This window comes from Pogonomyrmex barbatus, unplaced genomic scaffold (assembly GCF_055798465.1).
Source record: "Pogonomyrmex barbatus isolate J1 unplaced genomic scaffold, ASM5579846v1 scaffold23, whole genome shotgun sequence".
Taxonomy (NCBI): Eukaryota; Metazoa; Arthropoda; class Insecta; order Hymenoptera; family Formicidae; genus Pogonomyrmex; species Pogonomyrmex barbatus.
Genome location: NW_028297120.1, coordinates 2,069,656 through 2,096,243, shown reverse-complemented (window position 1 = coordinate 2,096,243; position 26,588 = coordinate 2,069,656). Strand labels below are relative to the sequence as shown.

Sequence of the window (26,588 nt, the reverse complement as noted above, 5' to 3'; positions counted from 1 at the left end):
CGAGCTGAACTAACAAATACGACAAGAGCGATAGAGAATGACAAGAGCACGATATCCTTTCTATGAGTAAGGATTATAGTCAACTGGCAGAGAATTTTGATAACGACAGCTTTTCGAGAAGCTTGCAGGATCATCCGATTGATTTCGTTCTATCAGTGATAGACACGACAAATCATGTGATTTTCGGCCAATCGATGGCTCACACATACATTCCGTCGATTGCGAAACAATGCCGCTCTCGAAAGGTAGCTGATAAGCATGTGTGTGTGTGTGTGTGTGTGTGTGTGTGTGTGTGTGTGTGTGTGTGTGTGTGTGTGTGTGTGTGTGTGTGTGTGTGTGTGTGTGTGTGTGTGTGTGTGTGTGTGTGTGTGTGTGTGTGTGTGTGTGTGGTGTGTGTATGTGTGTAAAATAAAAACACAAAGTTATATGTTATATGTTTACTATTTTTATTAAAAATACTGACGGGATTATCGATACATTATAGCTGGCTATAAATCTTTGAATTGGCTTTACAGATTGCAAAATCTTTTTATGCAATTGAAATACGCACAAAAATGAAGTGCGGGATGGTCGATTTAACGAGAAAATCGATAAAAAATTAAATTCACTTTATTTTAGCAAGCAAGCTTATGGAATGTTTTATCGATCCCGTAGATCGTTTGTCCTTGTTTTTCCTCTGCAGCGCCATCTATTGCAAGATCTGTCAACTACAATTACTGCTCTACTTATCATTTTATCCTGTGTCAAGCATATATATATATATATATATATATATATATATATATATATATATATATATACGCAAAATCATACACAGTCTGTTCAAATGTTAAACTTTTTTTCTAAGCTTTCAATTATAAATCCAAAAATATAGTATTGTTTATTCATCTAGTTCAAAGTGCGGGACGCACTCATTTTGTATATATGAGCTGTAGAATTTTTATATTAAGGAAACGAAGATCTGATGTGACAGCTGTACGAGCTAAAATTAAATGAATTTTTTAATTTTTTTCTTATTTACTTGTTAAATCGATCGTTCCGCACATTCTTTTTATGCGTATTTTAATTGCCTGAAAGGATTTTGCAATCTGTCAAGCCAATAAAAAGTTCTTTGATGTACTGTAATACTTTGGTGTCGGTAATTCCTGTCACTTTAGGATGAGACTTTAATTTATTAGATTTTTTGTGAGGATATTGCAAAGAAATTGTTGACAAAAAGTTGCCTGAAGATATCAAAAATTTGAATGCCAAATTCCATTATATCATGGACAATCGACAACGATATTTTGAAGAAAACTCAGAACAGACAATAAAGATTCACAGCATGAGCAAGATACAATCGGACAATATTTTGGTTTCTTATTTTTTGAATTCAATTAAATAAACAAATCATTTTTAAACTTTAGAGCCCAACTACGTGCCGTTTATTTGTAATCTGAAAACGTAGTAATCGAAAGCAATATTTAACTCCCTTCTTCATTAATATCTTAATAATAATGAAGAATATAAAAATTTTTTTTACGAAAAGTATTAGCTACAAATCGAATTTGGATCTCCAGCTTTTCGTACGGGTATCTTATCTTTTAATTACTTAGGCATATGGTGTGCCTTTATTGCAATAATTGAATAAATAACAGAAAGAACTATCTGTAACATCGACGTAGTACAAAAATACATATGTATCTATATTAATGTGTATATTATTCTTTTATATCTTAAATAGTGTATTAATCGAGTGCAACAGCTCGCTAAAGCGTTCAGTGAGCTTTTGCGTTTGAATGATATTTTTTTAGATATAAAAGAATATAGCAATCGAATACAAAAACTTACCGAATTTTTACATTTGATTGGTAATGCTTTTGCATTCAGCGGAACGATTAGTGAAAGGCCAGTGATTATTGGTTTCTATTATTAGATCTCTAAATTTAAATCAATTACATTGATGAATTACTTGATCATTATGCAATCGTTGTGTTTATTGAATGCAATCGTTGATTAATATACTTACTGAGAAGCCTCCATTTCCAGTTTACTTAAAGTCCGGATATGCGCAATTAAAAGCATCCACGTGAACAATTAAAAAGAAAGAAATCACGCTAAATTCAAATTTATTTGCAAGTATGCCCACATATACAATTTGTGGAAATAGAAAATTATATCTTATACATTATATAATTTATTAAATTAGAAAACAGCAATCTATGATTCATCGATGATTTAAAATCATCCTCGTATTATAAGAAAATAACGCTGTTTCGAAAGCAGAATTTAAAAATCAAAGTTATTTTATATCTTATTGTAAATAATTGAGACGAGGTGAATATTTTTGTTATATCGCTAAGACTGTTATATCTGCAAGGTAACGATCGGAAAATTGCTAAAACTATTAATAAAATAATTATTATTATTTTTATATAGTAAATGAACAAAATAAAATGAATTAAATGCTCTGCAGACGAAATGTATTATTTTTATTAATACATAGCGCAATAAATTATATGTTTATAAACAGTATAAAAAAGTGAACAGTATAAAAACAGATAAACAGTATAAAAAAATCTAAAATGTCATTGATTACATGTTTACAAATTACGGGATAAATAATTACTTTCATGAAAAGAATTTATTTGGATCTTTATTTGAAGCTACAACTTATAGTTATTAATGTGGAAAATTTGATAGTCTATTTTTAATAGTTTTTAAAAGTGATTCAATTATTATGCAAATTTAGAGATGAGATAAGTGGTTTGAAAAATTTTTTTCAAATTTTCAATTTTTTTTCTGAGGCAAATTGCAATTATGTTAGGTGTCTTTTTCTATAATATTTATTTTTACAAGTTCTTATGTATAAGTTCTATGTGTATATTCCTTTTTTGTATTACATGTTAATAAAAATGACAGGTTTTTTTTCTACAGTATAGCATTTAATTCATTTCATTTTGTTCATTCATTATAAAATAATCATTCCGTAACTTTCCGATTATCATACCATTCTTAACATACTCTAATATTTTCTTCTAATATTTACACAAAAACAACTGCAATAATAATAGTTATTGGCATAGGCAAAATCGTCATTTATTGAAATTTATTGAGCACAATTAGTTCTCCTTATATTTTACACAAGTAAATCTATATTAAAAGTTGTCTTTGAAATTGTGTTTATATAAGTGTCTTAAGTTTATCTCCTTTACACACACAAACACACGTGTACATATGCGTATGCTCGTATATTTGATGTATGTTTTATATTTAAATTTACTCTCTGTAATACCCACACGATGCATACTAACAATACATATCAAAGTCTTATGTTACACTGGCGTAATAATAATTATAGTTATCTGACAAAATACAGAATCTCTGATTTTGGCGCACAGCTACCGCCACTGTTCGTTTATTCTCTTTTTATTATTATTATTTATTATTATTCACGTACGCGAGAATCACGAATTTTCCTCGCTATTATTACTTTACGAAATATTTTAAAATTTAGATTACAAATAGAGCGGTCCGACTCGTTGAGCCTTTGAATTTAATCGTTGATTTTATCAAAGGGACAATAATCTCATTGTTTAAAGTGAATCAGAAAGCTCGCATACGTCAGAATACATCAATATGCTATATTTCCGTCATTTATTAATCATCAGTTTCTTTTGTTCTGCATCCTAAAAAGATTTTACCTTTTGCAAACATCCATGGATCACTTTCTTCGTACAACTTAAAACTAGATGGCTATGTCTGATGCTAAACGTACGTCGAAAGAAAAAAATCGCAAATAAATACATTATAAAAAATATTTTTACACTTTACGCACTCGGTTTTTTTTCAATAATTATGACACCAAGTATCAGCTTATCGTTAATAGAGAGGCAAGGATCTTTCTTATGCGTGTGCGGTTTTTCTCTTCTTTGAAATGTCATATTCTGGTGAACGTGAGATTTCTGATTCCTCTAACGTCTACGTCATACAGTTTGAAACATTGAGCGAATACAGCGGAGTCTGTTAATCGATAGTGCGTTACATTACTTACTATTTCGGGAAAAGTGACAAAGATCAAAGTTTAAATACAAATAGAGTTTCCGCACATTTTTTGTATAATTAAAAAGAAAGAAATAATATAAGAACTATGTAAAAATCGTTTGGAAATCGAATTTGTAGGACAACAAATAATAAAAGTACCGTTTACAAACGATGTTTAAAAGAATGTAGAAAGTTTTTTTACATGCTTTTAATATCTCATTCACGCTTGCATTGTTCGGCACTCTTTTCTTCGCAGAAGTAAATATCAATCAGCGAAATTTCTAGATTAAGCTTTGCGAACGTTGCTAAATGTTGTCCTTAATCCAAAAGAAGGATACAAGTAGTTAGTTAATTAACGCGAACGTTATTCTTTATTACAATAGACGTCACGTATTTAGCCACGTTTTGTCTCCGGTAAGACGAATCGTGATCTTTATACTATACAACAACAATATCGAATTCGTTCGAACAACAGTTGCTCTCGCGCTGCGATCTTATGAGTCAATCAGAATGAGAATGATGTAAATTGTCCCCCTCAATTATGTTTTGTTATAAAATTAGAGAGCAAATAAAGAAGGTAAAAGAGTAATTTTATTTTTTTTTTTTTTTACATTTTCTTTTACGTTCTCTACATCACTCTCATTATCAACTCGAATATCAGAGACGGGCGCGATTATCTATATTATAAATCAATTTACATATTCTTGAATTTTATCCAATAATACTAGAGCGATTATTTTGACTGTTAAGTATTGTTATATTTTAGACAACCATAAAATTAATATTTTTATAAACTCTTAATTAATATTAAAGCGAATTATGAGAGAAAACTACTTTTTTTCGAAACATTATTTTTACATTCTTTTATAAACAGAGTAAAACATCAAAACAAGAATATCTGAATATTTTCACCATTTACATATAGGCATAGAAGAGACTTGTCAGAGAAAAGTTATATTATTTATTAAGACAAATATAGTGACACACTTATCACATATCAAATACTATAGCCTTTCCTAAGGTGCTTTTTTCGACTTTACTCAGGAGAATTCACTTTCCGTTTAAATGTCTCAGCCAAAAAGATAAAAATTAATTTCTCCAGATAATCGTCGATTCTCAACAACGTACATACATATAATGTACAATAATTTTTGTGAACCTAAGTTCAACAGTACATTAATAATAAAAACTCTAGGATCGATTTGCGATCGTTGTTCGATCGAATAAATTCGAATAACAAGCCCGTCTCTGTTATATGGCACCTTTGCGCATTATAAATCTTGCGCTTCGTTCAGTCTTCTCCAAGTGTCGCATATGACATAGCTATCACGAGGATTCTTTACGATCATCGTGATTATTATCATTGGATGTGATCGTCATAACGTTTCATCGGACTTCTTAAGCCTTTTATTCCGACGTGAAGCTCGCAAGGATTCGTTGCGTCGATGATCGATCGCAATCCTCGGAACCGCGCCTACTCGTTTCATCCACCTTTTCGGATTTCTATTCTGCTCTACCGGCAATTCTTCTATGCTCGTTCTAAATAAAACGGCCTACGCTAAGTGGAGTACTACACAAGTAGCGGGTAACTACAAAATCGAAGTGAAAAGGAAGACGTCTCTCACGTCGTCGCAATATTAAAATCCATACATCGCTTGAACGGAGTACTTTTTAGATGGATTAAAATGTATTGAAATAAATTTGAGCGATATATCAATATTCAATATTAAAAACAGATAATTTTAGAATTTCTAAAATTATTACACTTTCATTCTAATTTCATTTAACTTTACATACTTCAATTTTAATTTTGGTAGTTTGTTTATCTAAATGCCGTATAAAAATGAAGGGTTCAGTATTATAAAATTTAAATTTAAATTTTTAATCTTTGATTGTATTTTTTTCGAAAATATCTTCGGAATTAAATGAATGGAAAAAATGTAAAGAAACACACGAAGTGCGTAATTATTATAAAGACATTCACATTTCGATTTCCATATTAGAAATTTATAATCGCAATAAATTTTAATTGTTTTCTAATCCATCTATTTTTTATACGCTCGTACACTTAATAATAACATTTTTATTATTTTAATCGTCATACTTAAATTTCAGGGCAGTGTAATCATTTGATTTATCTCATAATATATTCTAAAATTTTTATAAATAAAAAGTATAACCAAGAGATATTTCTTATCTCATCTAGAAATCTACAAACTGTTTAATCGGAAATACTATACTGCAATGATAAAATGATGATTAAGATATTTAGAGTTGTAATAACTAAAATTTTAATAGAATATAAATAAGGTGTTGTTTGAAAATAATATTAAGCAGAAACTTGTATAGAAAATATTGGATTATGTGATAAAAAAAGAAAGAATATATAAAACAGGAAAGAAAGAATATATAAAAGAGGACAATAGACAATCGCGCTACTAACTTTATCCTACCAATCACACTAAATCGTTGCGTTCGCAATCTATTTCCACGCAGCGTTGTTTGATTTACACGCAGAGGCGGGCGAAGTGCTATTTCGATTTTTAACTTGTACCTACGAGCACTCGTCAAAATCAATGTATCAAGCATTTCCAACAATCAGAATTCCGCTTTTCCGTAGAATTTTGGAGAACAGAGATGTTGGTTTCGATATCGTTTCAATATCAATAATAAAATACAATTTACAATATCAAAAATTAATATTGTAATTTTTTATATAATTATTACAAGAAAATTTGTGAATAAAGCCTACTTTTTGTAAACAGCTATGAAAATAAATTTCGAAAGAAAATGTAATTCCTCTTTATTTATTTATAAAGAACGTTCTAAAAGAGCCAATCTTCAGTGATAAATTTTCCAATCGATTTTGCGTCAATTTATCCGGTACAAACAAATGAAATAAAACATATTAACGAGTGTTGTAGATATGTTAAAAACTGTGCAGAGAAACTCATCGTTTTTCCGCGGTGGAACAACGGTGCATCTTTTTACATGTAATTTTTGCCAGCTCTCCGATAACATTCTCGCAATAATGAATTCTTGATCGGTCGACGGAACAGTGAATGTCCTGCTCTTCGGGATCAAAATAGTGCTTTCGCTCCACCTCGAATTTTACGGACGGCTGAAAAACAGTTCAATCCTTTCCCCGACATCGATCAACCACTATCACAAATCATTCAGTAAAGCGCATAATCTATATGTGTGTGTACACACACACATATATATATATATATACTCTGCGCGATTTCATTAATTACTTTCATCGTCGAACGAATCCTCTATTTATAACACTCGTAGTAAAATTCTAACAATATCTACCGATGGGAGATGGAAAGGGGGGGTGGGGGCTGCGACACCTCCTTCGAAGAACTCCTCACTTAACATGTACGTGAATCGATGTGTACTTTTATTTTCTTTTTCTTTCCAAGGGGGAAGAACATTAAGAGACGTTTAGGAGCAAAATGGAATCGTGAATTACGATACAGCTTGTTGGAATCATGTCGTTGGCGCGTTCGAGGAAGGCGGCGTGTCGGTGCGCCAGATTGAGCTGCCCGAATGGCTGATCGTAGTGATCTAGAAGAGTTATAAATTGCAGTTAAAAAAGTTGCTTATCTACAGTTAGCAAGTAACATTATTTATGAACGATGACACATCGTGTTTATCATCAATTCTAAATTAGTTTATGAGTCCATCGTCATCGTTGCCGTAAGTCAACATTGATGACATATTAATCATTAAGTATTCTTAATACCACTTATATAATACTTTTAAAGAAGCTTCGCAACATTCAAAAGCTAAGACTTTAAAACGAGTTTTTTTTAGACTTTTTTTTACGAAATGATTCCACAATTATTCTTCGTTAAATCATGCAAATTGTCGTTATTCTTATCATCGATTCAATCGTAGCCTTTTAATTTTAATTGAGGAGCACAGTTTGAATTATTTAAAATACAATATTTGAGAAATTATTTTCTCAGTTTATCCATCATTTTGGAAAAAGGGCTTATAAAATAAAGGACTCGATAAATATAAACGATAATATAAACCTACCGAGGTCAGTGTTGTAATGTTGTAACATAACAGTTTATCACTTTTGTATGCCTATTACCTTATTGTCGTGTCCGATCAATGGCGTCTCCGCCGTAGTTTCGTCGCTAGAGCGATTCATGTACGGGTGTGGCGGTGGCACGTAAATCGGTTTAGAATGACTGGCGACTTGCGCGTAAATCGTCGGCTCCTGGATCGGCTGTCTGCGTGTCAAAGTCGACATGGGCAGCAGCTGGGGCCGTTGGATGTTGGAGATTTGCACGGGCTGGTAACAATTTGGAGGTATTCGTCGGTTGCCTCTTAACGCTAATTCGACATATGTTAGCTCGGATCCCTGCTAAGAACAATATTACTTCTAGAATTCGCTTAACATAATTTAGTCGATCAATATCTATATAATTTTTATCTATATAATTTTTATTAATGTAGATTAATTTTAATCTCAACTTATGATTTATTTTTTATCTTTTTTTAGTTCTAAAAATTAGAAAAAGGTAAAGAGTAAATTAAGCCGAGATTAAAGTTAATCTACATTGATGGAAACAAACATAAAAAATTTTGAATACGATTGTATTAAAATATCAAAACACATGTTTTTAATAAAATTATTAGTTATAATAGTTCATCATAGATGAAAAAAAATGGAGTGGAATTGTAAATCAGCAAATAATTAATTAAAAAAATACTTGGGGAAAACATTTTGTATAATAATAAATTTAGAGTACAAATATTATAAAATCGATATTATTATAGTTTCGATAAAATAGATTTTATAAATATAAATTGTTAATTTTTAGTTTTTTCTAAAATAATCAAACCTGTTCTATTAATTAAAATTTATTGCATCAAATTGTATTTATTTTTAATGAAATTTATTACCTATGTTTTTATTAGCAAACATGTGACGCTTATATGTAATTAGAAATTAACTGACTAGTGATTAAATGCTATTCTAAAATTTATTTCATCAAACTGTATTTATTTTTAATGAAACTTATTAACTACGTCTTTATTAGCAAACATGTGACGCTTACATGTAATTAGAAATTAACTGACTAGTGATTAAATGCTATACATGATTGTCTTAGAAACAATTATGAACTGACCTGTGAGCTTACATTGTTTGTTCCTGTAAAAGTATTCGTGTCCGGACGTTGCTGCTGCAATACGTATCGTGGTGATGTACTTTTGCACAGTTCTGCATATGAATTTTCTATAATACAATAAAGTACGGGGATCGTTATTGTTTTTTTGCAATATTTAAACTCATAATTGTGTGTCTTATGTATTATAAAGATATTAAAAACTGACGTTGCAATTTATTGATTTTAAGATTTAATATGTTGAGTCGTTTTCATAACTTAACATATACAAATTAAATATGTTTTTAAAAAATATGATTTATTAATTATCTCTTCAAATAAAAAATTAAGAAAGTAAAATAGATACTTAATTTTAATTATAATTAATATTAATTAAATTTTTTTCAAATTAAAATTTACAAAAAATATTCTGCAAAAACGATCTTTAATAATTGAATTTTGAAACATCGATTAATTTTTTCCTTTGTGATATTTGTAAGACAAATATTATATAAATTATGTATCATTATAGAAAAATAAAATTAATTGCAAACAATTTAATATTTCTATATTTAAATAAGAAAATTATTTTTGATAGAACAGTTGCGCATTGTTCGCTGAAGTTACATATTTTTATTGATAAAAGAAATAATCTATTGCCGATCGAGCTAATCTTTAGAGAGCTAATCTTTACATTTTGTAATTAATAATGGTAACGAGAAAAATTTGTGTTATATATATAGCGTGAGAATATTCAATATATAATCTTTATATATATATTCGATTTGATATATATCAGAAGAGCATGCTGCAAGTAGAGTGACAGATACTCTGGCCTACCATTCGCATGTGGTATTATATCAGGATTCTTCTCGAAGCTCTCGATGCTATCAGCACTGAGGGGCAAGGTCGACGATTTATCACGCGGAGACGAGGCGCCGGTTCCCGATGCTGCTAGGTTCGCCATGCCGCCGTCGTCATGAGAATCTTCCTGAGATCGGGGTCGATAGCGGAGCTTGACAGCCAGCACGATCACGAAAATCACTAGGAGCAACCCTGCAGTGGCTCCCACCACGGCACCCAATAGTGGTCCCGACAGTGACAGCATAACTGGCGTAAGGGCTGCAAATTGTGTTCAATTGTTTCGAGGCGAATACGAAGAAAGAGGGAGGATAATGGCGGAGAGTGGCCGAATTTCGCCAAGGAAAGTAAAATCGCTTCAACGATTCTTCCTTGAATTTTACAATAATTATAGAAATATCCCATTGTCGTTCGACCAAGAAGAAGCAGGAAACATCATAATAATCAGTACAGTTCACCTTTTTCTTTGTAAAAAAAAAAAGTTCTCATAGAAAATATTCTATTCAAGTATAAATATTTAATATTTAAATTAAATAAATGTTAAATATTTAAGGGTTAAAGATATTTTTGAATTTTTATCAAAGACTGCAAGCGGTTTATCAGTTCCTTCGATATAAAAAAAATGATCGTTTTGCGTCTTATCAAGAATGCAACTTTTTATGTTATATATTTTTAAGAGAAACAAAGATCGATGTTAACAAAGAATGGAAAATGTATAAAACGCGATAAAAAGAATCGCTTCGCTATGTCGCGATTGTTTCTCGTGAATGTTGATTCGATTATGGATAAAGCATTTTCGATGCAAAAGCGGCTTTGGCATCTCTTTTGTGCGATCACAGTACGTAATCCTTATGGAGAAAGCTCTGAGTTTTGTTTACAGTTCATCTGTCTTTATCGCGACTGACCGAATCAAGAAAATTGCATTGCGAGATTAGATTTGCGAAGAATCAAGTGTGCCGTGTTTTATCTTTTCGCAGAAAATTCATATTTTCTACATAATTTTTTCTTCTCTTCACTATTGATTATTACGGTAATTTTGTTGACATTAATTATTCATCATAACTAACGATAATTATTCATCACCGATTTATTATACAAATAATCTTCCTATATTCGCGTGGAAAAAATTCGTTCCGATAAAACGACCTCACAAAAAAGAGGAAAAAGAAAATATGCGCGTCTCGCGTGTGTCAGGGATATTCATAAATGAGTGTCGCGTGTTTAATAAATGCAAATTATACGACAAATTACAATGATCGCGTGAACTAATACAAGACGTTCGCTTTACGTGAAGGGACGATGTTAAGTAAGTTCGATCAGGCAACGTGCTCGAGAGGGAATGTGCTCGAGGAAGATAATTTTCTTCAATGGAAAAACGAGCGACGATAGGATGAGTGCATTCAGATCGCAAGAATCTTACGAATATCTCTTCTTTTTATTCGTCTGCGATTAAAGTCCGTGGAAAGTGTAGCTCGCAATATAAATCTAACTCGGAAGTGGGAACGCCGCATGCTGCAAGCGTAGCATCCTTCCTGCGCTTCTGATACGTTGAGAGTACGCGCGATAGATATGTGAATTTTGTGTGTGTGTGTGTGTGTGTGTGTGTGTGTGTGTGTGTGTGTGTGTGTCGTGTGTACATGTGCGTGCGTAGCACGGACCGTAAAAAATGTGATCGTAAAAAATGCGCACGTATAACGTTTCTCTTAGCTGCGACGCAATCGTAAAGACAGCTCCGCGTTGGAACCCACCTATGCGGTAGCACCCCTCTCGGGTTTATCACGACCCAATCGATTTACGGAATGCAATGAGAATTTATGATGCATCCTTTCTCCCTCCCCTTCCCCATTCTACCTATTTCCGTATTTTAGAAACGGTCTAATTATATATCGCGTTGTTGCTTCCTGACTGTTAATATCCGTCCGAGTATCGCTAAAAATCCTAATAATTCACTCGCGCATAAAAATAAAACGGAAGATTAAAGTTCTCCGTATCCCACCCTCACTTTTCATCCGGAATACATATTCCGTTCCCGTTTAAAGCTCCTATTTACTCCTATTTACAGATATTCCCCAGTTGTTATCGTTTAATACGTGTGATCATGATAAAGTTAAACTCGAGAAAACTCGTTATTCAAACTTTTCATGATTAACAGGTAGATATTTAGCTCGTAGAATGTAGATTCAAGAGCGATAGCCCCACCGGCTTTTTCAACAAATGCCAAATCCGCGTACGCCATTTCCGTAGGAGGTAAAGAGGCTCATGGAAAAATAATCCCTCTCAAATACGCGGTCGGCGAGTGTTTGCGCAGATCATAGATCATACAACCGCATTAGCAATGAATTTGGGATTCAAATCTACTCCATTCCGAACTGCTGCGGTATACTCAAGTTGGAGGCTAATCAAAACCCACTTATATCCGCGAACTCTGTTAAATGAATGCTTCTCTACTGGCTCTCATCCTTGTTCCGGTCCCGCTTCTTCCCTCCCCCCGCTTCGGCCCCTTTATCCTAAGGTAATATTAAAGCCAAGGATGCGTCAACATTCGCGACCATCAAACTAAGATAATGACGATTTGAATTCATGTTCTTCGTACGTGCGCGGAAAGTGTATTTTATTAGACTTCCGATATCTTCGAATATGTTTTTTCATTTGAATGTAATATCGGAAAATAGATGGTAGTATGAACGATTATGAAAATTTATGAGTTTATATCTATTGAAATCATATAAAAAAAAAAAAATATTACAACATTTTGTAATATTGAAAGCACAAAGGAAAGTTTATTTCGGTTAAAAACTTTATTGTTTGTGGAGAAATTTTATCGGATTTTTAAATTAAACTTATAAAAAAATATTGTCTTCCATAATAACTGACGCAATAAAAGTTAAATTTATATACAATAAAAAATAAATTTGTACATTTGGATCAGAAGGAGAGATAAAGTGTTTTAAAATATTTAAACTATTAAATATTTAATAGTTTAATTCAAACTATTAAAACATTTAAAAATATTAAACTATTAAATTGAAATATTTTAAAATATTAAAATATTACAATTTTTTTATCTTTTATTAATTTATATTTTCGCATAATATGTTATTTCGCAATATGTTTCTCGAAGAGAGTTTTTCAAACAACCCTGCGGTTTAAATGTTTCGTTCGAATGATATAAAATTGAATTATATAAAGAAATATACAATCCGTGTAATACATTTTCATGGTGATAAATGAGGCACGATAAATGTACGGCCGCGTCTCTGAACTCCAGATTAATTTAAATTAGATTTCCCGGATTTATCCCGGACTTGTCTTGTGAAACACCTCATGATACAATAGATGGATGTGAACAAATCTCTGGTGCATGACTCGAGCTCTTCGTGCAATAACGCCGCGTTCCGTTGTGCGCGTCACTTGTGCGTGCAGCTTCATTGTCTTCGAACTTAAGCTGCTTTCGGTGACCTTATCTATTAATTTACGAAAGATTAATTGAAAGCGCTGTTCCTGAAATTCCCTCGTGTTACACGCTAACGTTGCCTAGAATCTACTCCATTCGGGAAGCTTAAGATTGTTTGATCGTAACAGCTGTCTAACACGGCAGAAATGTTGCAAGTAAATAAAACATTAACATTTAACATAAATGAATTTGAAATGACGATGGAACACAGATAGCGAAACGACGCCTCGATGCGTTTTGTGACGTACATTGCCGAGTTTAGGTAGATGTCATTAAATAAGATGTAATTAATAAAATTCGTATTTCGTATCTTAATCATATATTCAACCATATATTAATATTGACATGGACGTATCCAGGAGAGAAGTTTGGAGGGTTTAAATTTTATTAAATGATCTTTCTTGCCTTTTTATCATTCCTTTTCTTTTTTATTTTAGTTTAACCTATCACATTTTTAATAATATTTGGTAATAATAATATTTGGTAATAATAATAATAATATTTGGTTTTTCATAAGAAGCTTTTCTATGTCTTTTTTTAAATGTTTTTTTTAAATTCATTTAAATTCCTAGAAAAATAATCATATTTTGTATGCACAATAATAACAATAGCAATATTAAAGATCTACATTTCATTTTTAATAATTGTATTTTGTCTATACTTTCTTCCTCGGAAGAAAAAAATAAGGAAGAAAAAAATAAAAGTTATGATTTACAAAACCTAATACTTTTATCATTCAAAATTAGAAGCGGGGAGATATTCTAAGCTCTAAAATATACAAGAAACAATTCATTAATGCAAAAAGTTGTTGTTTATGTGTGTAAACAGAATTAATAAATTTTCCTTTTCTTTCCCGCGAAAGAATCCGGAAGAATACGCCCATGCACATTGATACACACATATATGATCGCCGACAATCAAGCTGGAATATCAAGCTTGGCCACAGAGCAATTTTGGATGAATGCTTCTCGACAGAATTTACACGCACAAGCGGTATCCTTTGGAAACAAGTTCTCCCGACTTTGCTCTCTCGTGTACGTGCTGACTGTTGGCAAGATGCGCCAGGGTAAACCGACTTCCGCCAAGAATGCCGCGAAATCTTCGATTAGCATATCTGCGCCAGTTATCTTCAACGGTGTCGTTCGTAACACGTCGTTGCATCCATGACTGGTGATGGGAGTGCAATGCAATAGCATATAATCGCGTTTAAGATCGAATACACGTGCCGTGTTACCGGGCACAAAATACGTCATTTGTTGCAGCCGTAGTCGAGACAAACTGTTTACGTAAATGATTTACCGTGGGTGTCATCACGAAAACTAACAAACATGGAACATAATGGAACACAACATGGAAGATAATGGATTATTATATTTATTTATGATCTTATACTTACTCACTCCTGTCGTACTTCGAGATTATAAGAATATTTCGCATGGAAACATTCACGTGTGCTACTTGATAAATCATTTGAAATTTATTATAATTGTCTACGTTTTAAGATACTTTTAAGATAATTTTATAGACGGTGATCATGTTAGTTTAATGATATATAAAAATATTTATGCAAATTTAATAAAGTTAATGAGCATAGTTATTTCTTGTTCATTTCAGTTTTTATTTATACGTGGATAAAAAATCAAAGTGAAGATGTGTGTTTTGTGTGTTTGTGTGTGTGTGTGTGTGTGTGTGTGTGTGTGTGTGTGTGTGTGTGAAACATTTTTAATAAAAAATATTTATAATCTACCCAATTATAAATAATAATTACTTTGAAATAATTAATTAGTATCGTATTTTTGCGATTTTTGTGACACGCATTGCAGAAACAATCAGCGAAATTAAATATTTTCATCTTTCATTATGCCACGTATTAAATACGATAAATACGCGGCGAGAAATGAAGAGAAAATGATCATATGTCTATCAAAACACGCACACGTGAAACACTTTATTAAATAAAATTGAATTTGACATACAAATGATTTCTTTGATGTTCTAAATATTGCAGCATAATTATTTGTCATATTTAAATATGAATGAAGAGTTGCCCTTTGAACATTTTTAATTAAATGTACGACGGTGACATCCAGTAGACTGTAACTGTTTTTGCTCGCTAAAATCTTACGTTAAAAAAAAACGAAAAATTCATAATTAATTAACATGCAAAAGCATCAGCAGTGCTTTTTAATTTATACATACATGTATAATGTTCTTTTGCATCTTAAATTATGCATAATACAGAAAAATTAACGAAATATATACGTTCACGAATATGTGAAGAAAAATTTGCAAGCGGAAGTTTGGGTAGAAGAAAATGCAACTAATATAGGCAGTGGCAAGACATATCTATCGGTCTAATTGCAAAAACAAGCAAAATCTTTCAACGACGTGTAGCATAATGTAGATTGCACTTTATGTCAATCTACGAATCTAGCGCATGCAAGATCTGACCGTATCGTACAAACAGTATAACAGCATTTCGCAAGTCAATCGCGGGATTCCCTGGTGATTGCCTTTAATTCGATGATCCCAAGTTCCTCGATGGATGTGGAAATAAAAAATTTGTGGTACGCGCGCAAAACAAATATGCAAATTTCGAGATACTTCGTGATGAATTTGCCGAAGTGTTGACCTGTCGGGTGGTTTCCACTGACTGAGCATTTTCATCGCGAACGATGAAGTCGCCGTATAGAATATCAATCTGCTTCAGCACGCGTTGCACGACTCGGATGAAACGGTTTCTCTATAAAGCGTTCGCCGCAACTGTCTCCACCGAGTGTATAAACTAATATTGATTAACAGGAAGAGAATCTATAATTTGTTTTCCAAAAAAAAAGACGTATAAAAAAAGCAGGTTTAAAAACGATTTCGAGTTTTCTGCTTGGAATAAGAGTCACGGATTTTATAAAAAAGAAACAAATTTGAACAATAAAAGAATCGATAACTATACTTGAAATTATTACTTTACGCGAGAATACTGTCTTCCGATTCCTTAAAACATTTCCCTTAAAACTGAGGGAGAAGACATAATAAAGCATGTAAAAAGTTACTATTGAGATAAAATCACAGATAAGTGGATATAATCCAAAGAAAGAAAATAAATAGACTTAAACTCGCGAGTGATTAAAAGTGAAATATAAAAAAATCGCAAACTAATATCAACTAATATCAACTTTTCACTAGGCATCGCATTTTTTTGCTTATTCCTCCTTCATTATACAACACAATTCTTATATTTTTTGCAAATGTAGTATATTCTCTTATATATTATATCCATTGCTCCTAACTTTAAGTAAAATTTGCACGGCGAAAAAGTTCGGGAACGGGAACAGTCGGGAACGGGAACACTCGAACAACGGTAAATTCAAACGGATAACGGATTCAAGGATGAACAAGGATGTTATTCACGAACACGAATCTACCTCGGAATTTCGCGATCGCGATGTGACAGTACTCTTCTCCGAGCCGGCCGAGAGAAGAACAATTTGAATTGAATACAAGCATTGAATACAAGGATTGACGTATTTTCGATTTGCGTGGTTCTCTCGGTCACAATGACGAGTTTTCGCGCAAAAAGCATCATCGTGGGACTATAACAGAGGGGCAAAGAGCGAAGGGCGAAGGGCGGGGGGCGGGGGGGGGAAGAGTTGAGTTTGGTAGGACGATCCATTGTATATCTGGGCCCTACCTGGGTAACGTTGGTGCTCCTTATTGGTATTACCCTCCTGAACAAAGTGCGGACTGTGGAGTACCGTGGCGTCGCTCATGGCGTGCGCCGTCATAATCCTGAGGGACAGCACGAGGCCGGACTGGCTCCTCTCGGCCGGCAGATTCGTCACCTCGAGCATGCTCGGCGTCAGGCTCGTTGCGGACGCCAGCAGTCGCCTGGTGTCGGCGTCGAAGACCTGCAGTACGTAGGTGGCCGTGTTCGCGTCGAAGTACTCGCTCTCGGCGCAGCTCACCCGCACGGTCGTCCGGCTCTCCTCCCGGATCGTGCAATTCTCCGGCGAGGGTGGTTGCGCGAGTCTTTCACCTGCTACCGGAAGTGGCACAACACACCAGCCTCAGCCTTCATCTAACTGATTCGAGGATTCGCGCGCGGGATGGTTTCAAGGGAAATCGACGCGGCAACGCGAGGCCGAGAGTCGTTTTACGAGTAGCGGAAACACGTGACGTTGGATAAACAATGGGAGATTATGGTCGGCCATTAGCCATGCCTGGTAGGCTTGTATCGAGCAAACTTGGAAATAATTGGCAAACTTGTGTCACATTGCAATTAAAAAGAGACTAACAAACAAACATATTAAATTTATAGAATATTATATTTATAATTTATAGAATATTAGAATATTAGTTACGACTTCGTTGTAAAAAAGATTCTTTTTTTTAATTAAAATTTTACAAGTTTTGTAACGAAAGATACAAATAGAATTATTCAAAGATCTTGAGAATTGAAGAATATATGATATTGTTATATAAAACGATAAAATATAAATTTTTCTTTGGTATATAATTATTCTTTTCTTTGAAACGTTGTTATAAACGATTAATTAGTTATTTAATTATAATCCATTACATTTTTATATGATTATATTTCTTGAATTATTTTGATTATCAAATTCTCGTAATTAAAGTAATCGCAATAAATAAGTTAATCTGAAGACAGGTGCAATTTTGCAAAATACGAAATCGTCCTCACCGAATCGTCTACTACAGAAATAATTGATATTGATCTGACAGTTGAATGGAACAGTTTGTATTTGACAATATCTGTGTGTTAAATCAGTCAGTAAAATCATATTGGTAAAAAACTTTTCCATCTTTATTCATCTTTCTTAAAATTTAATCGTTATTCAGATGATTCTAAATAGGATTTATTTGTGAAAAATTGACCGCGAATCTAATCGGCACTTTTCACTCATAATTTACGGCAATCCATCGAGGAATCATCAAGACACCTGAACGAACGAAGCTTAATCAGTCAGTAATATTGCCCACCATAATGCGTCCTCGCGTTTTCGCGTGCTCGATGGCGCGCGATCTCCTCGAGAGAGCTCGATCACGCCGATGGATTTCCATGAAATGTGCCAATCGTTCGTCACGCTGCGCACCGACGTATTTTAATGCAAAACGTCAAAATGCAATCGATACCTGCCAGTCATCGAGCGGGACGAACCGATCCGTGCGCATATTTTTGTCATTTTTATCGCTTCGAAAGCTGCCATTCGATGGCGTGCAGTCGTTCAACGCAGTCCATAGCTTTTATATTACGCGAGCAAAGTGTATCTTTTCCGGATGTTCAAGCCGAATGCAGATTTCGACGATATAAGAGATACGCGTTCGCGTTTCACTCATATACAACCTTCATAGCGTGAAAAAAATTCCGATTTTGCGTTTGCGTGGCACATTTTTTTCCTTCCTCGATATGACCTCGAAAAAGTTTGACGAAAGATTTTGGAAACGTATATAACGTGGCGGAATCGAAAACAGAATTCACCACAGGATTGTGACGCTTTCGAGCTCGGAGTTTTTTTTCTCTTCTACAAGAAAGCACCCACATATCGTCTTCTTAGTTCAGGCGGCGGCGGGACTGGATATAAATCGGGCGAGTGTAGCGTAAGGAACGACGATTTGTAACGAAGGAGGGCCAACTGACGCGAAATACGAAAGTCTTTTATAGTCTGGTTTACCTCTCGGATCCGCTGGCATTTCGGGCCGCAGTAGAGCGGATAAACGACGACGCCGACGGGTTCCGCAGCCGCCGCCTATTAGCCGTGCATTATTAACGCGCGTAACACCGCTTAACATCCGTCTACGTGCCATCCAAATGGCTAATCGCGAGCAATTAGTTAGAAGAATGCGGCAGAGCGGACCGGGGTTGCCAGTGCTTAAATTAGGCCGAGAAATTTGTTTAATGGGGTTACAGCGTGACACTACTACCGAAAGCGTAATGATTCCTGCGACGCGGGTAAATTTTAAAAGCACAGGCGGAAGTGCACTCTGACACACAGTGAAATTCTTGGGTTTTCCTTATCATCTCGGTCGAAGAGTTGTAATTTGCATTTTGATTTCATTTAATCCAAGCCATTTGGCATTAAAGAATCGAATAAATTAAATATATAAAAAATATATATTCGCTTTAAAAGAGCTTATCTTTTTATTAATTTATGTTGAATCCGTGTAAAGTATTTATGCCGATAAATAATTATCTACAAGTTTTAATACATAAGAATCAAAAGTTTTAATAAATAAAGGAGAAAGAAATGGTAAAAGGATGCATTTACTTTTTTGAGACAACCTATGTAGGGAAAAGGTAAGGAGTAAGATGACGACCTCAAGGTTTGTCGATTTATTTCGATTTTTTATGTAAAAATAATAATTAATTCTTTTTGATTAGTTATAATTTTGTCTATCATTTGCAAAAATTGAAAAATTTATAAATTTATACATAATTTATAAATAAATAGAAATTTATAAAAATTTATAAATAAATTAAAATTTTGTATAATTTAAATTGTTTAAAAACTTGTCAATGTTGTCATTTTATCTTCATATTTAGGTAAAATTCTTTCAATAAGATGATAAAAATTAAAATTAACTTCTTAATAAAAATTAATTGTTTTATATTATTTTTTTATATTATTCCGTTATTATAATGTTTGAATAACATGATAAAATACAAATAGATAATATTTATGGACAAAAAAATATTATTTATAATAATATAATTTCAAGAAAATAAAATTTAGACGAAAACAAAAATAACAATTATTTATATATAATTTAAAACAAAATTAGAAGCAGAATAAAAATAATTTACAATTATGTAATTTTATACATTCGTTATCTTATCATAGTCATTATATTTATTCATCCATTTAGCAAAATGTTATAATATGGAAATGGAAAATAATACGTTATATATTTCTAGATGTAATCTACGATAGTTCTAGATAAAATATAGAAAAATTAAAAATATATTGAAAGAATACCACGATGAAAGAATCACGAAGGAATATCACAAAATTATATACGGATATATTTCTTATTACATTATCTCTTGTCGTTGACAGATTAAAGACAATCAAATTACAATAAATTACTTATTATCATGAAAAATCTCTAACACGTTTGGTACTGATTCGTTATCTGTTATTAACTTAGAAATATTAGCAAATCATCATCTTACCCACTTTGTCATCGTACTCTTTCCCTTGTAATATTGATGCGTGCAATTATTATTAATTATTTTGCTCATTTCGTTTTAAATCATTGATATTAATTATCATTGACTGTGATAAATCTAAAGAGATACGAAACGGTCATTGATGACGAGCGATCATGCGCCGGTGTCGATTATACATCTAATTACATTTCGTAAATACTGTACGTCTGCTACGATCTCGATGCAGTTCTCTACACGTAATTCTAACACGCTTACAGCTTCACATGACATACGTGTGCTTTGATTGAAGTAAAGAGATAATATCGCCATAATGCGAAATAGACACGGATTTCGAGCGGACGAATCCAATATCATCGTAACTCGTAGAAAATATGTTTTTTCTTTTTTCTTTTTTTTTTTTTTTCCAGTCGACCACATATTTCAGAGCAAAAATTTCGTGTACATGACGCATGTACATTCCGCATATATTACCGAAACACGATATCTTTCGCCCATATGTAACATTCGTGTTCATGAAAAGCTAATAAATGTTATTGTCAAAATATTTTATAATCGGTGTTGCGGTGTTGCGAACGAATCATAAAAATAATATGATATTGAGCATTATCGAGTATTTAGATACACCAAATGATGGATTATTGCATAATTTAGAGAGAATAATGTTCTCTTCAAGCGACTTCCATTAAAATTTATTATAATATTCTATTTTAATTGTGACTTTGTAGTTTAATTACAATTAATTACAATTAATTATTTTAAGCAGAGAAACTTTTATCAAAATTTTCCTTTATCCGAGAAGGATAATAAAATCATCATTAAAGCAGATCAAATATCAACTTTCTTTGAAATATGTATATATGTATATTTTTTATCAGATTATTTATCAGTATATTATGGTGAAAAATTTATTTATCTCCGAATAGGTCTTAAGTAGATAGCAAGTTGTTTTTGTAAGGAAGCTGTAAGATATAATAGAAAAAGCAGTAAAAGAAGATAAATAAAATAATTGTGCTTTATAATTTAAACATGCATTTGTTTTCAATGAATATTTCCCCTTTTATCAAATAGTTTTGCTTATTTCATTATTAAGTTAAATTTTCGTAAGTTAAATTTTCGTCATAGGGGCATAGGAGGTATCGAATTCCATTATAAACTTACTATTGATTTAAACTTTTCCGTATATTAGCCTGTAGTTGTTTGTCTAACTCCGAGCGGTAATAAGGAATGTCTAATGCAAACTGTCTGGATGATCTCGCGCAAATCAACATAAATGCACGATTATGGGCCGTGAGCGCGTAATATACTCGTGAACTTTCATGCGGCCACTCAAAAAGCCGCTGAAATCGAGTTACGATGTTATTGCACGAGAGAGGATCAACATGTTCACACGAGCTCTACGATGCAAGGCCGTGCAGCGTAGCGAACAGTGCTCAAAATATTAGATCGATTCATAAGCAATATCCCTCTATGATGCTTCCCTTATGTGCCACTTTCTGTTTATATATTCTCAATGCATTTACGAGGCATTCGTCGTTTTATGCTATACGGCGAAGTATACGGGGCGGTATTGTTATGGCATTGACATAGTCGAGAGACTACGAGAGACTGCTCGATAAACTAACTGGAGTCTAACACGCCAAGCTTGAGAAAATCTCACAGAAAAGAGAGAAATGAAATTATGACATTCATATTACCACATATTATTTAGGCAATGATTAAAATCTTTGGTAGTAAAAGATCTAGGTGAAGCTAAATATTTTGAAAATCTCATTCTTTCCCGAAACCAAGCAGAAGTTTGTTTACAAAATAATCCTGAAAAAATACTCCTGAATCAGTAAACGATATAAAAAAATCAATACATCTGAACTTTCAAGTAACTCAGTATTGTTATCGTTATCATTAATTCTGATGGTCATTACAGCATTGTTATGGCACTATTGTTAAACTTATTATTATCGCAGCTCTATCGTAATCAGAACTCTACTCGAAACACAAAGCTACTTAAAACTCCGTGGAACATCTCTTCCGAACATCTCTACTCTCTACCTAACGATACCGCACCACTTTGGGAGGTTTCGCGCCGCTCGAAACTTACTTATGAATCGTCTGGGCAAATACATGGTTGGACGACTCGATCATGGATCGACTCGTGATCGGTCATTCTCTCAGTTTGGTCGTTTGGCGGGCCGGTGACAACTCACCTGTTCGCCTCTCAGGGAGATTCAGGGTGGTGGCACGGAAATGCACGGTCTCGCTGCGACCTTTGGCATTAGCGGCGTAAATGGAAACCTCGTAGTTGCTGCCGGGCTCCAGATTGCTGACGGAGAAGATGGGCACCTTGCTGGTCTGATTGTAGACGATCACGGGGCCGCCGCTCTTCCCGGACCCGGCCTCACGGTCCACCTGCATGGTGAACTTTTGCGGCAGACCACCGTTAAAGCCCTCTATACATTCCACGTAGATCGAGTCGGTGGTTTGGTTTAACAAGGAGCAGTTATGCGGCGTGTCCGGGCGGCCTGTTGGATTCGCGCGCGATCAGCATCAATATCGGACACGATTCTGCGTGTCGATTAGCAACGTAATTAGCGAACATGAATGAATGCTTAATTGGCGAATTTGGAATGTATCCTATGATACCATAGAGAATATTTGGCGCCCGATCGAATTGCTTCCGCAAACGAACACGATTGGTGGCAATCGCTCGTAGTGTGAGAAACTGTTAATTAAATTAACTACGCAATTACATTTGGGCTTAAAGGCACAATTTGTTTAAGCCGGGATTGTTTAATTGAGAGTTAACGTTCCTATCCGTTTTCATTATTTGTACACCGTTGCGTATTTGGATGTAGGAAAATGTGATAAATTAGAATTAATTTTAAGCGTTCGAATGAAAATAAGAATATCTACTCACTATTACTGATCGAATCTTCATTATTTATATGCACAAAATTGTATACGTATAAAGATTCATTTTACAGATTTTCCGCAATAATAAAATGATTTTGGACGAGAATGAACTTTCCGAAAAAAAATTGCCGACAGAGCAACTGTCTCGATACATGCTTCGAGATTTGATCGCCTCTCATACACGGTTTAGTTAGTAGATTTTCATTTTTGTTCGAGCGATTACGATTTTCAAATTGACATATTCTTTTTACACAGCGTTCGCTTTAACGACAGTTTTTATTAAGCGTAGTTCTGTGCCAAGCGAAGTACTAAAGTGCGTTTGTCACGTATTGATACGTTCATGTACGATCTCTCTCGTTCTTACGAGGAAAAGCGATTTTTCATGACGAAGAACAAATTCTTTCGTAATATATAAAAATGTCTATCTTCTTTAACTCATTTTTACGAGAATCTTTATGCTATTATGGCGATAAAAATGTGGCGATATCTTTTTCCAGTTTTTACCAACGCGTGCAAATATATCTCAAGAATAATGACGATTTTCTCGATAAATTATGTTTGAAAATGTTAAATTAATCTTTAGAATATAAAATATATGTATGTACGAATATTAATATATGTTCTGGCAATTTGAAATATAAAATTTAAATTAGTGAAACTTAATCTATACAAAATGTGGAGATAACAAATATGATAAAAATTGCGATAGTATTTTTATAATTTTTCTCATTTCGAAATTATTTCACGAACGATTCGAGGATAATTATATTATTAAAGTCATTGATTAAAAATATAATGCTTAATTTAGACGTTAATTAAGTTATAAAAGTTAGTTAAAACAAAGAATTGACAGTATTAAACAACAACATTAAAGAACAACAAATAAGACCAAGCGCAATAAGAAGTGCGCAAACGTTCATTTTCAATAAAACCTAATTTAATATAATAAGTATATAATACGTACGTAATAATTCATGTCTTTGATAAAGATGGTCAAAAAATTGACCGAAACATGCAAGAGTTATTATATTAAATTTTATTAAAAATTAATGTCTGTGCCTTTTTATTGTGCTTGGCTTATTTGCTTTATTTTTTGTTATATTTAATAGTATATTAGTATATCAGAGTCTTAGAACTTGTTTATTATGGCAATATTAATATATATTATATTTATGATAACAGTGTGTATATATATATATATATATATATATGTATATAATAATAATAATTATTAATACTGTTAATTTTTTTATTTTAATTAAACTAATTTAACTAATTTTTTAAAATTAAACAACCTTATATCTTTAATGTCTCAATACACATACATATATATTTAATATTTTCAAAACGTTGCAATAATATAGTCTCTTGTAACAAGAAATATGTAAGTGTAAATGTATTATTTTAATCGATTAACTCGCGGCTGAATTTATAGATGTTTTCTACCTCTTTCCTTATCTTAAATACTATTAATTCTATATTTTTATATTAAAATTATTTCTAAACTATCCTTGAATCCTTGATTCTCTTCGTTTTCAAAGTACAAGAAAAGCAAAAAATTCGAAGAGCACATTGATTTATTGAAGTTACATTGAGTTTTCTTTTCAGTTTATCGAGATGCCGATAATTCGATGAAGACGCAGTGAATTGCAGAACGCGTTGCATTTATAATTCACTGGATGTCGAATAGTAGTGTTTCGACGACAAGAAGAATAAATGCATCGAATCTGCTTTTCAAGAGTTTCGGAACAGCACAACATTCGTCTACCAAAATCGATTGCTGTCCTCTAAAAAGTTGTGTCACAGCTGCGATGTCATCGAAAGATTTATCTGTCTTCATTTCATTTGATTTATTCACCTAACGATGATTACGTTAACATTGGCGATCGCAGAATCATATCAAAATATCAAATGTTACATAATTTATATACTCATATTATATACTCATAATTAATTTATATCGTATAATATACATTTGTATTTCAATTCAATAAAATTCCAAAAAATTCAAATGTACCACATGTACCATTACGATTCGACTCAGGAAATACATTTCGTTCATTGCATCACTTAATTATGCCACTTTAGACATTTGCATGTAATAAATTTTTGCGGAATTATTAATTACATTGTAATTAGTTTCAAAATACATTACGTGGCAATTACATTTAACGCAACAATGTAAAATGCGCAGCGATAACGCATTTCATTACAGCACATTCGGGCGTGAAAAGCGCATTAACATTTTAACAATTGTCATTTTCGGTGTTAACGCGCAGCTAAACCGCTTGGAAAAAAAAAAAGAAAAAAGAAAAAATGTGTAAACGAGCCCGAAGGGGACCGCCGGTGAATATTTTTTGGCAAATCGATTATGGCGAAGAAGAAGAGTGCGCGTATTGTGTGTGAGGAAACATCGGGAAACGTATGTGGGCTAAATCCGAAGCAATTTTTCAGAAGCCCGAGGTGAGGCCGAGCACTTACCAGCTGGCACGATATGGTAGACGCACGGCTCGAGCTGAGTGCCCTGGTCATTGCTGCCCCAGCAAAGGAGAGTGCCGTAGTCCAGCTCGGTCATCGGCGTGTAGGAGGCTGTCGAGCGTGTACGGTCGCTCGTGACGTGCGCCTGAGGTATGTCCACCGCCTCCATTGTATTATTGAATTTCCAGGTGAACGATACTTCCGGCGGGTTCGCCTCCAGCTCGCAGGGGATCCTCGCAGTCTCCTGTCGCGCCACGCCGAATACCTTCGTCTGGCCGTGTTGGCATACCGGCACGACTGGAAATGTAAATGTTGGTTCGAATATACAGCTAGAGAATATAAAGCTTCGCGCATCGCGCGAGTTTATTTTGCGCGAAGGCACCAACGCGACGATAAATATTATTTTGATAGGGAAAAATATGTCTGCGATATCTGTTGCACGTCTCATACACTGCGATTACTGAAATTTAATAGTTTATGAAACACATTTCGCATACGTGATCTATACAATACTGTATGCGATTGCTTCTCTATTATGATAACTTTAAAT

At 33.3% G+C, this 26,588-nt stretch overlaps 1 protein-coding gene across 7 annotated transcripts in view; it reads right to left on the bottom strand.

The window, feature by feature from the left end:
• Positions 1-271: 271 nt before the first annotated feature.
• Positions 272-26,588, bottom strand: part of LOC105431000 (protein turtle homolog B) — a 276,488-nt gene continuing 250,171 nt past the window's right edge. For 2 of the 7 annotated variants that reach the window (XM_089078516.1, XM_089078520.1), the window contains 7 exons: positions 26,042-26,335; positions 22,855-23,169; positions 17,156-17,503; positions 9,993-10,274; positions 9,177-9,283; positions 8,132-8,407; positions 272-7,596 (listed from right to left, as the gene is read on the bottom strand). In XM_089078516.1, coding sequence (XP_088934642.1) covers positions 7,519-7,596; positions 8,132-8,407; positions 9,177-9,283; positions 9,993-10,274; positions 17,156-17,503; positions 22,855-23,169; positions 26,042-26,335 — 1,700 coding nt within the window. In that variant the 3' untranslated portion in view covers positions 272-7,518. The remainder of the gene's footprint in view (positions 7,597-8,131; positions 8,408-9,176; positions 9,284-9,992; positions 10,275-17,155; positions 17,504-22,854; positions 23,170-26,041; positions 26,336-26,588) is intronic. The other 5 variants (XM_089078518.1, XM_089078519.1, XM_089078517.1 and 2 more) reach the window with 5 other exon arrangements.